Source organism: Wolffia australiana, chromosome 20 (assembly GCF_029677425.1).
Source record: "Wolffia australiana isolate 7733 chromosome 20, ASM2967742v1".
Taxonomy (NCBI): Eukaryota; Viridiplantae; Streptophyta; class Magnoliopsida; order Alismatales; family Araceae; genus Wolffia; species Wolffia australiana.
This window is the reverse complement of record NC_135854.1, coordinates 151,471-165,728: the sequence shown is the minus strand read 5'-3', so window position 1 is coordinate 165,728 and position 14,258 is coordinate 151,471. Positions and strand designations below refer to the sequence as shown.

Here is a 14,258-nt window from a genome sequence, read left to right as displayed (position 1 = left end):
GGAAAAAAATAGGCCTTTTACTTTAATGGTTGGTAAATCGTATATTAATGTTGTCAAAGTCCTTGATTAAAGAACATTTTTCTCAAAATTATATGTTATTTGTTAATGCTTTTACATTCCATCAAATCCTTTAACTTGGCATGTTCTGAACAAAAACAATTTTCTTCTGAGACTTTATATTTTACTGATAATAACCTGAGTCCATGATGACTCATGTTTATTTTGATGTCCTTTAATACTTAGTTTGAATAAATTTTAGGCATGACATTTTTCATTTTCTCAATGATCATAAAATAATAAGGTTTAGCTGACCTGTAGGTTTCAGTTTGATTAAAGTTTGAAGTGATTTTATGGAGAAGAAATAGACCAGAAAAACTCATATGTAGTCTTTAGGATATTTATGTATTCTTTAGTACATTAGATCAGAAAAGTTTTGCTTTTTATGAACACTACCAAAAACCTATCAATGTTCTCATCTTCTCCATCACACAAGGATAGGTTACATGGGCCACCCTACCTTAGGACTTTAGTTCCTGTTATATTTAATTGAGTCTTTCACAAAATCCCATTAGCTCTATAAGTTCCTCTAATACTGAACTATTAATAGTGAACATCTAAGACAATATACAAGTCTATTTAATGACTCCATCAGCTCGATAAGTTCTTATATGTTAGCCAAATATATTAACTATATCTTACATGTATAAAAACTAATGTCATATCAATTTAGCCCAATCAACAGTTTAAGTCCCCAGCACATCATATGATGTATTATATTTATCAAGATCCTTTATGGAACATGTCCATCAGCACGTCCATGTATGCATAATGTAACATCTTCTCAACTCACCTGACTGACTTTGAGCATGTTCAATGTCAAATCCTAATTAGTAATTCCAATTGGAATCATACATTTATAAATCCTAGATCAACTTTCTTTTTGTAGTTTTTTCATCTTGAATAGGGACTTCCTTGCACTGTCGTCCAAAAGCATGCCTGTATCTTCTCATTACTTTGGGGGATGATACAACATTTCACACAATTATCATTCACTTATTTTTTTAATAGCTATTAATTCTTTGGAGTCCCATGACTAGATATTCATAAGACAATACTCAAACACTCATGATGCCTCAAGATATCTTTGGTGTCTCAAGTCTACGGGCCACTTACACAATTGTGTCATGAACCAACCTTCTTTATCAAACCCTCTTCCTAAAGAACATCCACTATCCCTCCTACACTTGTCTCCACACTAATGGTCACATGATCAACCCATGATATGAGCCAGGCCATATATGCTATTGTGCCCAAGTATTTTAGTCTCCTTATTAAATATCATAAAAGTTATCAGTTTCCATAGTATGATCTTTTATAAACGAAGACTTTAGTATTAATGTCAGACAGATTGTAATGAATAATATGTGCAATGTTTAACTAGCTTAAAACCCATATAACCGTGATTATTTTCATCTAAGTCAGGATATTTATTTTTTATGAATAAATTTGATAATTTATTTGTGAAAGACATAAATTGATTGAAATGAAATAAGATTCATTGGGCAGTGGAGCTTAACGGGCCAAAGAGGAGACAAATGAAGATGTTTGTGCTGAGCCATTCCTTTTTTGTCCTAGTTCTTTATCCTTCTCATGTGAGTAAATTCCTAGAGGTTATTATAGGAGATAAAATGGATCATTCTGTTAGCTGATAATCTTCCTGGGCGGCATTTCCATCTAGCGATGGATAACACAACTGGAGGAAATCTTCCTGGGCGGCATTTCCATCTAGTGAAAAAAAATTCCCAACTTCCCTAGGTACATCTCCTTCTACATGGAGTATCTTACTAATTTGAGCTTAACAGGTTATTTTTGGTGATGAACTTTACCCTTTTATAAGTACCTTATCTTTTATAAATTAAGAAGTTGTTTTTATTAACCATTTAAATGCAATAACTAAATGCACATATACACTTACTTTTTCACAACTCTCAATCTTTTGTTACAATCAATTGAGTTCTAAAATCATGGATAACGCATAATGATTCTGGTATCAATTTAATAACAGAAGTCAGTTGCATGTAATTGAATACACCATTAGTGCATTCTTAAACATTTTAATCCAATGACTAAAAATACACATAAACTGAGTTTATCAAATAACTACCATTTTTTTGCTACAAGAAATTGAGTCCTAAAGTCTGGATAGCACCTACTGATTCTAGCATCAATTTACCTTCAGAAGTCAGTTACAAGTAATCTAATGCAGTATTACTTCGCTCAAATTATTCTAACTTGAGCTTACAGATAAGTCTTTGGGTAAATTATAGAACTCTCCTCAAGCGAGGAGTCACTTCTTCCCTCTTTAAGATGCACCTCAAAGTCGTTGTCTCCCCCTCATCATTATATTTATAATGAGATTTGACGTGGGTATTCTTCCCCTCGTTAGATTAAAAATATTGAAATAAGAATAATTCATATTTCATAAAAAAGAAAGATATAGGGATAGTCCAGCAAGAGGGTTGGGTCGACCTGGGACGAGGCTGAATCGACCCAACCGAGGGTCTCGCGTGGTCGACAAAACAGAACCCAACCATTCGATACGGCCTAAAGAACCATTCGATGCAAAAAAAAAATTCATCTCTGTCTCTGTCTCTCTCTCTCTCTCTCTCTCTCTCTCTCTCTCTCTCTCTCTCTCTCTCTCTCTCTCTCTCTCTCTCTCTCTCTCTCTCTCTGTCTCTCTCTCTCTCTCTCTCTCTCTCTCTCTCTCTCTGTCTCTCTCTCTCTCTCTCTCTCTCTCTCTCTCTCTCTCTCTCTCTCTCTCTCTCTCTCTCTGTCTCTGTCTCTCTCTGTCTCTCTGTCTGTCTGTCTGTCTCTCTCTCTCTCTCTCTGTCTTTCTCTCTGTCTCTCTCTCTGTCTCTCTCTCTAGGACTTTCTATCGCCAATTTGTCATCGCCATCCCTGTCGCAATACCCCTCGCGCCATCGGGATCGCCATCGCCGACGTCTCCCAGCCGCCGGAACGTATTTCATCAGGTAATACTCTCCTACAAATCTACTTCTCTCGCCTCCAAGAAATCCTTGCACGCACCTCAAAACCAAAGAATCACGGCCATTTTAGGAACCGAAATCTTACCCCATAGATGGTGTAATGAACCGCAGAAAAAAAAAAGGAACAAAGATGATCTGAACTCGGGGCGTCATCGAGTGGGGTATCCGATCATGGAACTCGAAGAACTGATCGGCGATGATCACATGCTCGTTCATCTGCAGAGAAATGCTCAAAATACCACCATCTGACGGCTCGATCTCTGCGGAGATCCAGATGGATCTGAAAAATCGCGACTTTCCTACAAACCACATCGACCCGAGGATTAACCAGGATCCAAAAGAGCTCTAGTATCTCCTCTCATCATCAAATAAGATTATCTCGACGAAAACTCTTGTTTTCAACGTTTCGATTGCATGAGGCGTTCGTTTTTCTCCCAGGAATAGCATTGAGAAGCATGTTCACGTCCCCGGGGGAGAAGAACAAGGCCGGAGGGTGCAGCAGCCATGCAGATTAGATCGAGCGTGGGAGGAGACGGCTTCCGGGTGAGCATCTCGAGCCTGCCCAGCAACTCGAGCCAGGGCTCGGGCGCCGACGAGGGCGACTCGCTCGGCGACGTCTACGTCTGGGGCCAACTCTGGAGCAACAATGGCTCCTCCGACGCGCTCCTCCCCCGTCTCCTCGACTCCGACGTCGTCCTCGACGTCCAGCACATCGCCTGCGGCGCTCGCCACGCCGCCGTCGTCACCCGGCAAGGCGAGGTCTTCTCCTGGGGCGACAACGGCGGCGGCCGCCTCGGCCTCGGCCACGACGCCGACTGCCCCCGCCCTCAGCCCGTCGAGTCGCTCGCCCTCTCCCCCGTCGACTCCGCCGCCTGCGGCGAGTCCCACACCTGCGTTATCTCCGCCTCCGGCGATCTCTACACTTGGGGGGACGGCCGCTGGGCTCCCAAGAGAGTCCTCTCCGACGAGCTGCAGGGCCTCCAGGTCCTCACCGTGGCCTGCGGTCCCTGGCACACCGCCCTCGTCGCCGGTGGCGGCCGCCTATTCACCTTCGGCGACGGCACGTTCGGCGCGCTCGGCCACGGCGACCGGCGCAGCGCTGCGCGCCCGCGCGAGGTCGGCGCGCTGGCCGGGCTGAGGACGTTGCGAGTCGCGTGCGGGGTCTGGCACACGGCCGCCGTCGTGGAGGCCACGTCGAGAAAGCTCTTCACCTGGGGAGACGGCCGCCAGCTCGGGCACGGCGACAAGGACCCGCGGCTGCTCCCTTGCTGCGTCTCCTCCCTCGGCGACTACAGCTTCCAGCAGGTGGCCTGCGGGGAGACGATGACGGTCGCGCTGACTACGTCCGGCCACGTCTTCGCCATGGGCAGCCCCCGCCACGGCCAGCTCGGAAACCCCCACTCCGACGGATCACTCCCCTGCGTGGTTCAGGACAGACTGGTCGGGGAGACGGTGGAGGAGATCGCCTGCGGAGCTCACCACGTCGCGGTGCTGACGGCGAGGAGCGAGGTCTTCACCTGGGGCAAGGGTGCCAACGGCCGGCTCGGCCACGGCGACACGGAAGACAGGAAGACCCCGACCATGGTGGAGGCGCTCCGAGACCGGTGCGTCAAGAACTTGGCCTGCGGCTCGGACTTCACGGCCTGCGTGTGCATCCACAAGTGGGTGTCCAGCGCCGACCAGGCCCTCTGCTCGGGCTGCCGCCAGGCCTTTGGCTTCACCAGGAAGCGGCACAATTGCTACAACTGCGGCCTCGTCCACTGCCACTCTTGCACCTCCAAGAAGGCTCTCCGGGCGGCGCACGCGCCCAACCCGAGAAAGCCCCACCGCGTCTGCGACTCTTGTTTCGTGAAGCTCCGCGCGGCGGAGGCCGCGGCGGAGGCCAAGCGCCACCCCATCGCGCAGCGGCGGTCCGTCGACCTGCGGGAGAGATCGACGGCGACGATGGCGACGAACAGGGAGACGAGGGTCTCCAAGGCCTTGATCGCGCCGCTCGTCGAGCCGCTGCGGTTCTTCGACGCCGCCAAGGCCGCCAAGCAAGCCGCAAGAGAAGAGTCTTCACCTTCATCGCGGGCGGCTCCGGTGCAGTCGCTGCTGCAGCTCAAGGACATGTCCATCTTCGGCTCGATAAGCGCGCTTCAAGCGGCGCTGAAACCCGTCGCCACCTCGCCGTCTCCCCCAGCATCTAGATCCACTTCGCCGTATTCCACCAGGCCCACGTCTCCCAGACTCGGCAATCCCGTCTTCCCCAAGAGCGCCATGGATAGCCTCAAGAACTCGAACGAGCTCCTCAACCAGCAAGTTCTCGCGCTTAAAGCGCAGGTAAACTCTCCACAATTTTATTTTATTTTATTTGTCCTTACGTTAGCATGACCCTTTTTATTTATATCAATCAAGAACCAATTTCTTTGGCGTGTGCTCAAATCACAGGTTAAGACGCTGAAACAGAGGTGTGACGCTCAAGATGCAGTGATTCAAAGATACGAAAGGAAGGCCCTGGAGGGGATGTCGGCGGACGAGGAAGAAAGTTCAAGACTGACGTCTCTAGGCATTGTCAAGTCTCTAGTGACTAAGGTATATTTACGCAGCAACATGTTTACTTGGATAAATAATTCGAGAATCGTCTTGAAACTAATATGAATATGCCTGAGCCCATCTCCCCAAATTTGGTTTTCGCAAGAGAGAAAGTAGAGGTACACGATACTCAAGAAATCCAAGTGCACTCATTATCTCCAGTAAAATCAAATTTGTATCAAATGAATCAAATTCCATAATTTGACGTATTCATGCATATCAATATCTCTCGCAGAGAAAAGATCCCCTCGATGAAGACGTGGTGGGAACTGAAACGGGCATGCCGACGACTACCGCTGAAGAACATGGCTTGAAAATCAAAGAAAGTACGTCAAGTAGAAGACCAGAGTATCACCATGGTCTCCGAAATATCTCCCATGAGGGGACGAGGAACGAGGAAACGAAAAAATATGATGAAAATTCGTTCTCAACCCCAAATATCAACATCGGCGCGTTCGTTGGTTCCTCACCCGGAAGCCCAACGGAATCAAGAAGCCCGTCTAGAAGCCTGTCGGCGTCTCCGTTCTCAAATCAACATTATACTACCTCTAGACCTGATCATTCGGATACCAAGGAAGGAAACCAGAGAGACAACATAGACACTGACCCGGGGTCGGCACCCAAGAATGACCTCGGAGGAGGAAAGGAAATTGTGGAACAGTTTGAACCAGGTGTATACGTCACGGTTATCGTACTCCCAGATGAGACGAAGGTCTTCAAGAGAGTGAGATTTAGGTACGTTCATTTTTATATAAACTAGAATAAAAATCCCCGGGAAGGAGTTCATTACCTTTCTGTAAATTATCTTTTAAGTGTATGGGGTAAGTTTTTTCAGCCCTCGATCATTAACCATTCTACAGTAATATCTAGAAAAATATAAGCCCACAAAAACAACGTTTTTTCTCCTATGATTTTATCGCGCCTAGGATTGTGCAGATTACACCGAATTCCCTTGCGTTTTTTTATGCCGAGTAAGCCCTTTTGGTTTGATTGATTTTCTCGCCATTTACTCGATGTGATTTTCTCTTTCGTATGTTGCGGACTATAAATGGATAGTAATGTCTTAATGTTCTTATTAACCATCGTCAATTCACTTGTTTTGGCTTATTTAGCCAGTCCTGGTTTGTCTTAATGTTCTTATTAAACATCTTAAATATTTTCAAGTAGCAGGACCCATTCCTTGAGAAGCCCACAGACAAGCTAATGTTCGTCAAGCCTAATACTCAATGATCTATTTTTTTATTAACAAGTTTTTTTTTAAATTATGAGCAAAAAACGTAGGAACTTGTCTCTTAGGAATGATCTATATTTTGTATACTTGGTCGGATTAAACAACTATTCAAGGTTGAATTATCTCACCATAGTTATTAATGCAGCCGAAGGAAATTCAGCGAGCAACAAGCAGAAGACTGGTGGAAGGCAAACCAGGACAGGTTCTTCAAACACTACGCCCGCCCATCCACGCGTAGTAATGGAGCTTTATCTTCGTCTAAGGTAGCCACTTCAGGGGCTGAGGGTGATGATCCCTCTCAATCCGCAGCCTAACTTTGCCATTAATTGATTACTTTTAAGGCCACATACCATTAAATTTATTCATATGTTGGTAATTATTACCAATCTCTGCTTCATGGAACACGAGGGAGGATCCCAAATATGAGCATTATTGCATTTAAGCATAACTGAGCCCTAAGAGATAAAAATTGACGATATATAAGCCGCGGCAACGAACAAGATCATGGCAGCCGGTACAATATGAATATTCTACATTACATTATGATCCACCAGCCTACTATGTAGTCTTAACTGCTACCGTAGCAACACAATATCAGAAATAAATTTATCTAATAAATCGTGTTTATGTAAGAAATAGGTTTTGTGTCCACTTTGTATTGCGATCCACAGTATAAGAAGAGCCAAAGCCCTGGGCTAAAATCACAAAATAAAAATAAATAGTAATTTGAAAATAAAATCATAACACTTAATGTTAGATGGATTTTACTTTATTTATTTAAAATATTTTAGTGGTTTAAATATAAAAATATAAAAATCTTCTTAAACTTCAAAAAATACATGACAATTTATGTTATTGCTAACTAGTTCAATTAGATTTTTCTTAGGATGATATCAAAAGAAACTCTAAGAGGCCAGTATTTATCCAATGCTTGATAAAAAATACACAAATAATAAAATATATGTGACCTTGAGACATTCAAAGTTACGACGTTCAAACTCTACTAAAAAAACTTTGATCGACATGGAAACAACATCATTTATATACCACTCTTTAATATTTGTAAGCACCTCTTGCTTGGATCATACACATATCTATCTCTCTCATCCTCTCTATTCTCATACATTCCTCAACACCTAAAGCCTAAACACCTTAGTGTGGATTCATTCTCTTAATCACCACTCAATTAACTAATCAATAGAAAATGAACTTAGTTAAAGACTTAAATTTGAGCATACATGACACTCACCTATTCAAAATATGCCATTAGTTAAAACAGAAGGACAAATATTCAAGTCCAAGTCAAAAACAATGAAGACTCCATTAGAAATTGAAGAATGCATGTGTTCTATTGTATTTTTGTATTTAAGACTCTGTAATCTCTTGTATTGTTTCATTAAACACAAATCATTAAGTATTTGTAAAGATCCCCTTAATTGGAATGTTTATACTTAAACACTTAAGATAGCTATTAGGCCAAGCACATTTCTTTTGTAACCAGTATGTAGACATGTGATGGATATTATGTGGCTGATAATCCGATCACACTTCCATTTAATGTTTTAGTTTATCAAAACAAATAGGTATTCCTTATTATTATCGTGTGATGTTTATGATGAAGTCCATAAATCAATGCAACTACTTAATAAATTACAATGAGATAATAATATAGTTGTCACTCTCTAAACATGTACTCAAAATATTTATATTCAAAGGAGACTTGAGATGGACATTAACTCTAGTAAGAATATCACTACCTCATCCTACACAAAAGTATAGCAGATCCTATGGCCATTAGTGTAGAGATGCTAAATACTTGCGATGACTTCTCTTTAGGGAAAGATTTCACTCAATGAATTTTTATGAATGGTTGAATGTAATTATACCCAAATTTCAATCATGTTAGTTCGTGGAATGGTTGTGTAAGTGGTCAATAGAATTGAGGCACCAAAAACATCTTATCAATGGACTTATGTTTCAACTATAACATACAAGTCCCCAATCACTGGATCCATACTAGTCTTAGCTCAAATATACCAAGAAGTATATGAAGGTGATACAGTGTTCCAGATGGGAATCGCCACACTTGATAAAAGAGAATATTCACTAGATGAAGAAAATGCATTAAAATCCTAACCAGGAGACTCGGGATATTAGAGAGGATGTCATCCTATGATATCTATTATGTAATAGTAGTAACTAAAATGATGGATTAAGTTTGGCATGTAAACATAGCCTAAATAATTTGGGAGTCTCACAAGGATGACGAATTATACATCTGCAATAACCAATAATGGTGAAGGTTCCATGAGAGAGTTCAATTACTACTATATTTCTTCTAGAGTACAATTTATAGCTTGATAGCCCATGGGCTAGATATTTAACCTATCGACTGGGTTAAACTGGTCCTTGAGTTATTAATATATATTCCAATAAAATTAATTAGTAAAGTTGGTCATTAAATATTTTTGGGTCATTAAAATTATTCAGTAGACTTATTGATGGGCCTAGACGGTCATAGACAAAAGATCAATGGATGTAGATGGATATAGATATATTACAAGGGATTTTAAGAAATGTTCCAAAAAACTATACATAAAGCCAAACCATTTTAGGCACCCATGCCATGCAAATCTAAGCACCCCCTCCTATTTTCTTGTCTTCCTAATGATGATAATATGAGGCCATCAAGCAGAACCACACCACCATGTTTTTATTTAAGATTGTTGAATAAATTATTAGTTCATTATAATTCAAATGTGATTTTTAAAATAAATTTCATGAATACATACAATAACCTAGAGAATATGATGACATCATAATACTGTAATCGTGTGGTCTTTAATCATGTATTCTAAATATTCCTATTCGATGGATTATTGAGATGGGTATTAAATTATCTAGATAGAATAGCACTATCTGATCCTACTTATATGATAAGTATGATTGATCATGAGGTTGTTAGTATGGAGACACTAAGGACAAATGGTGGGTGCTCTTTGGAGCAAGACTTCACTAAATTAATCCGTATGATTCAATTTACATCAATCTGAATGGTACTATACCAAAACGTCAATCAGGTTAAATCATGACATGGTTGTATATATAAATGATCTGTTGACTTGAGATACCAAGGATATATTGTGGATGGAAGACTATATTTTGACTACAGCTTACGATTCTCTAATCATCGGATTCAAATGCGTTTTAGATTGAAAATAGTCAGAAACCCATGCAGATGATTGTGTGGTTAAGATGGGATCATCCACTCTCATTATAAGGGGAGTTTGACTCAAGAAAGATGGTAAAGCTAAATCCCTATCCACGGTAGTGAGGATATTAGAGAAGATGTTCTCCAATGATCTTGATTATGCATTAGTACTAACCAAATTATGGAATAGGGCTTGAAAACTAACCATACCCTAAGTCATAGGGGAGTCTCACATGTACAAGGATTATACATGTACAGTAACCAAAGACGGACAAGGCTCCATAAGAGAGTTCAAAGACTACTCTATATCTTCTTGAGCACTGATAACACCCTGAATTATGTGCTTAATTCAAGTAATTGGCTCAATTGTATCCATTTAAAGAGAGTAAAATAGGGTTCTTATCATATATTTACATGTTAATTACTTTTCCAAGTAAATTCTGTTTTTTCCATAATTTTATGTTAATCTATGAATTTTATTAAATTTATTCAAGTTTGGAACAACTCTATTTAAATGAAAATAGAAAATTTAAAAATTAATTTTAATGATAATTAATGTGGGAATGAATTACAGAAATTTCTAGAATTTTCTGCAATTTTATTGATTTTTTTGGTAATTTTTTTGAAGAAGAAATAAATTTTTAAATGGAAAAGATATAATATAAATAAAATAGTAGTTTAAATTAATTTCTAAAGGCGGAGTGACTTTTCTGAAATTCTGGTTGCAAACAACTAATCAGATGCACATTACACGCGTAAAAATCCAATAAAAGTATTTACTGGGTATCGAATTAATCGTGATTTTATTTTTCTTAGGAAAATATGGAGGAGAGAGAAATTGGATGGGCATATTTGCAATTACTTTTGATCAGCATTGTGCGCGCAAATAAAAGTAGGGGCTTTTGTGCAAAAGTTCAATAAATTGTTTTTGCGGGGACACGTGGCCAAATCTCGGGCCGACGAAAGAGAATCTGACGACTTAAATGTGATCTGTGGATGCATCGTTGGAGGGCGGTAAGTGCACTGCCTGCGCGGTGCATACAAAGATGCACGCATGGGAGGTGACGTGGCAAACGCAGATTGGGTGAAGGAGGTAAAAACGCACAGGTAAGTGCATTCTGAAATGTACTTCATTGATTTTTCTCTTTCTTTTAATTTCAGGAAAGGGGGTACGTGGAACGTCGAGAGAGGATGTGCAAAAACAAGTATAAATCTTGCAAGCCAATCGGGAAGCGACACGCGATTGCATGTCATGAGAAATTTAGATTAAATAAATGAATATTGATCCAACGGCTCTGATTGGTCAATATTCATTTATTAATAACTTTTAATCCTGAAGTCGGATTGAACTCAAATTTTCATGGATTTTCTCGTATCAACTCCTCTTTTTATCGGTATGATCATTCAGATCAAGCCTACGTTGACAGATAAAAATTATTTATTTATTTGGGGTAAATTGGCAATTTTTATCATTTATCATAAGTATAAAAGCAGGAATTTGAGTTGAGGAGGTCATTTTGGAAGGGGCTCTTTCATTGTTGCAAGACAGAGAGGAGAACGAGCCTAGATCATTTGCATTTGGTATTTTTTACTTCATTGTAGTTGAATTCTAGTGTAATTTGGATTATGTGTTAGTGAATTTTTTGATTGTGCTGCTTGATCTTGGTCTGAAATTCTAAATCGCTTGGCTTGATTGAATGTACAAGCCCTTATTAAGAACAAAAAAATTAAAAAAAGAGAATAATTCTGTATAAGAATAGATTAAGTTTATAAAAGGTAGTGATTTAGTTTGGATATCAGTTCCAACAAAGAAACAAATTATCATCAAATATTCTCTTAACCGCTCTATTTGACTCCTTTGATCCTTTTTATTGGATCAAAGAACGCAATTTAGAGATCCTTACTTCTTTTATTGTTCCCTCTCCTCTACCCTCTTTTCTAAATTCTTTATCTAATTAGAGTGATGTCATCTTCAGTGAAGATTAAATTAACTCTAATTAGGGTCAAATTATTCAAGTCGATCACTAATTGAATTACCTTTCTAGCTTCTATTGGACGATACTTATACTTATCACTACACATCATAAGTTAGGGTTTTATAATTTTTTCGTAAAAGCTAATCTTTAGAACGATAAGGGATTTAAATTATATAATTCACCCCTATTTTTGACTTATCAATTGACGTCGTGTAGCTTGGTACCACACGGCTTTCAAACTTAACCTATGGATTGGATTAAATCGATCCTCAATTAATCAATCCATATGTTGATATAATTAATTAATAAGGCTGGGGAATAAATGTTGGGGACCTGAAGTTATTAACTAGGACGATATATGGGGCTAGAGGGTCACACACATAAGACTAAAAGAACGTTGAAAGATGTACTTTATTTTGAGGGTTTTTGTAAAAAAACTTTATTAAGTATAAATAAGAAGGGCACCTAGTTTAGCTGCCCAGACCAAGCGAGATCTGGGTGCCCCCCCCTTATTTCTCCTCTACCTTTTACACTCATTCCACAAGTCATTTTTGATGGTGAGAAGAATCACATGATCTTCAAGAATAAGTGGTGAACAAGGTGAGGAGATCCAGTAATCTTCTAGTCATGCGGATAATGCTGGAGGCCGAGCAATTGATCAGCTTGAAGAAATTCCCCTAGGAAGCAAGTCAAGGGTAGAAACAGTCCCAAATCGTATTCAATGCAAAACAGTTTTTAGAGGTCATTTATGAAATGATCTAATGCTTCCCCTGCTGAAAAAATGTTTCACACATAAAAAACCATAGCCCTAAAATCTAACACCCAAAACCTCTCTCCCTCAAGCGTGACTGGATGGTGTGAAGATATACTAGATCTTGAGGAAATATTGAAGAATTTCAAGAGGGCATCCTTCATTCAAGTGATCACATGGATACATCTCGATTTTCGGCATGTGAATGACTTGAAGAGACTCTTATAATGAGCTAAGTGGGAGTGGAATTATTTCCACATAATTGGTGAGATCATCTAGGGTTTAAATTATCAATTCTTAAGTGATTTCCAATATTCCACTGCAAGAAATATGATGTCAAAAAGTTAATAAAAGCCTTAAAAACCTAGAATACGTTTTGTACTTGATAATACATTATTTTTCTATTGGAGAAAACCCTTATCTGAGTGGCGGCCATGCATGTATTCTTTTGAGTAAGAGGATAGTTGTTTTCATAGTCCTAGAAAAATTATCGATATTGGGTTCCGCGTCTATGATTGACTAATGAACCAGAATTATGGTTGATTTTTTCATACAAAAATATATTTATTTTTATTACAGGCATAGAGCAAGTAAGGGTTGAACCCATAGGTTTTGAATAGGGGAATTTGAACTGTAATTTAATTTTTGGGAAATTATAGGAATTTCTTGAGAAAATTCCTTATTTGATACCATAGATGGTTCTTTAACAACATCAGGTGCTAGTTGATAGTAATGGCATGAATGGAGTAAGTGGGTGAGTTTTACCATCATGGATTGTTGCAGGCATGGCTGTAGACACGTAACAACATAGGATGTTGACTTTATAATAACTTGGGATGACATAAATGGAGTTGGATATGCTCTCTCCAGCATCTGATTTGTTGTTCATATGCGTGATGGTGGAAACCTAGGCTATCAGTGATGATAACTTATTTTTGAAAAGGACAAAGAAGAAGATTCCACTAACATCATCGCCATGTGCCCAATAGGCTGAGTGGTGTTTTTTTGTTCTTGAGTCCTGATATGAATATCACACCTTCAATTCTTCAGTTTTTGAATGCATGACTCTAACAGGATTTTTAATTTTGTTAATCGTATTTATGAATAAGATCTAAGGGTGGTGATAACATGCACTTTTAATACATTAACATAACAATAGTTACATGTTTATTTGCATTAAATTTATCACATATGCATGTTATCAAACTTAAAATGATTAAATCTCTTTCTAGAATGATGTTATAAATTTTCTGCAATTTTATGTATTTTTGGGGATTTTTATGATGATAGATTCTGAAATTATAATTTTCTAAGTCAGAATATGATTTTTTGGAATTTTTGACATTAAATTTGGAAATATAAGATTTTTTAAGTCAATATATATATATATATATATTTATATGTATTTTTTAGAATTTATTTTTTTAAATATGGATTTTAGAACTCAATTTGAATATCTAATTCAGCA

At 39.3% G+C, this 14,258-nt stretch overlaps 1 protein-coding gene across 3 annotated transcripts; it reads left to right on the top strand.

Moving 5' to 3' along the window:
• Positions 1-2,901: 2,901 nt before the first annotated feature.
• On the top strand, positions 2,902-7,234 carry LOC144716260 (PH, RCC1 and FYVE domains-containing protein 1-like). Of its 3 annotated transcripts, XM_078591366.1 has the most exons (6): positions 2,907-3,032; positions 3,159-3,395; positions 3,486-5,369; positions 5,478-5,621; positions 5,857-6,356; positions 6,998-7,234. In XM_078591366.1, the coding sequence occupies exons 3-6, from the start codon at positions 3,552-3,554 to the stop codon at positions 7,164-7,166; spliced, it is 2,631 nt and encodes an 876-aa protein (XP_078447492.1). In that variant the 5' UTR covers positions 2,907-3,032; positions 3,159-3,395; positions 3,486-3,551; the 3' UTR covers positions 7,167-7,234. The 3 variants fall into 3 exon arrangements, with proteins under 3 accessions (XP_078447494.1, XP_078447492.1, XP_078447493.1); XM_078591368.1 differs by lacking the exon at positions 3,159-3,395 and having other exon boundaries at positions 2,902-3,032; XM_078591367.1 differs by having other exon boundaries at positions 3,159-5,369.
• The last annotated feature ends 7,024 nt before the right edge of the window (positions 7,235-14,258 follow it).

Excerpts from the sequence above, each read along its gene's own strand:
- LOC144716260 (XM_078591368.1), top strand. The coding sequence starts at position 3,552 with ATGCAGATTAGATCGAGCGTGGGAGGAGACGGCTTCCGGGTGAGCATC. Across the intron at positions 5,370-5,477 it reads TTCTCGCGCTTAAAGCGCAG|GTTAAGACGCTGAAACAGAG; the intron begins GTAAACTCTCCA and ends CTCAAATCACAG. Across the intron at positions 5,622-5,856 it reads TCAAGTCTCTAGTGACTAAG|AGAAAAGATCCCCTCGATGA; the intron begins GTATATTTACGC and ends TATCTCTCGCAG.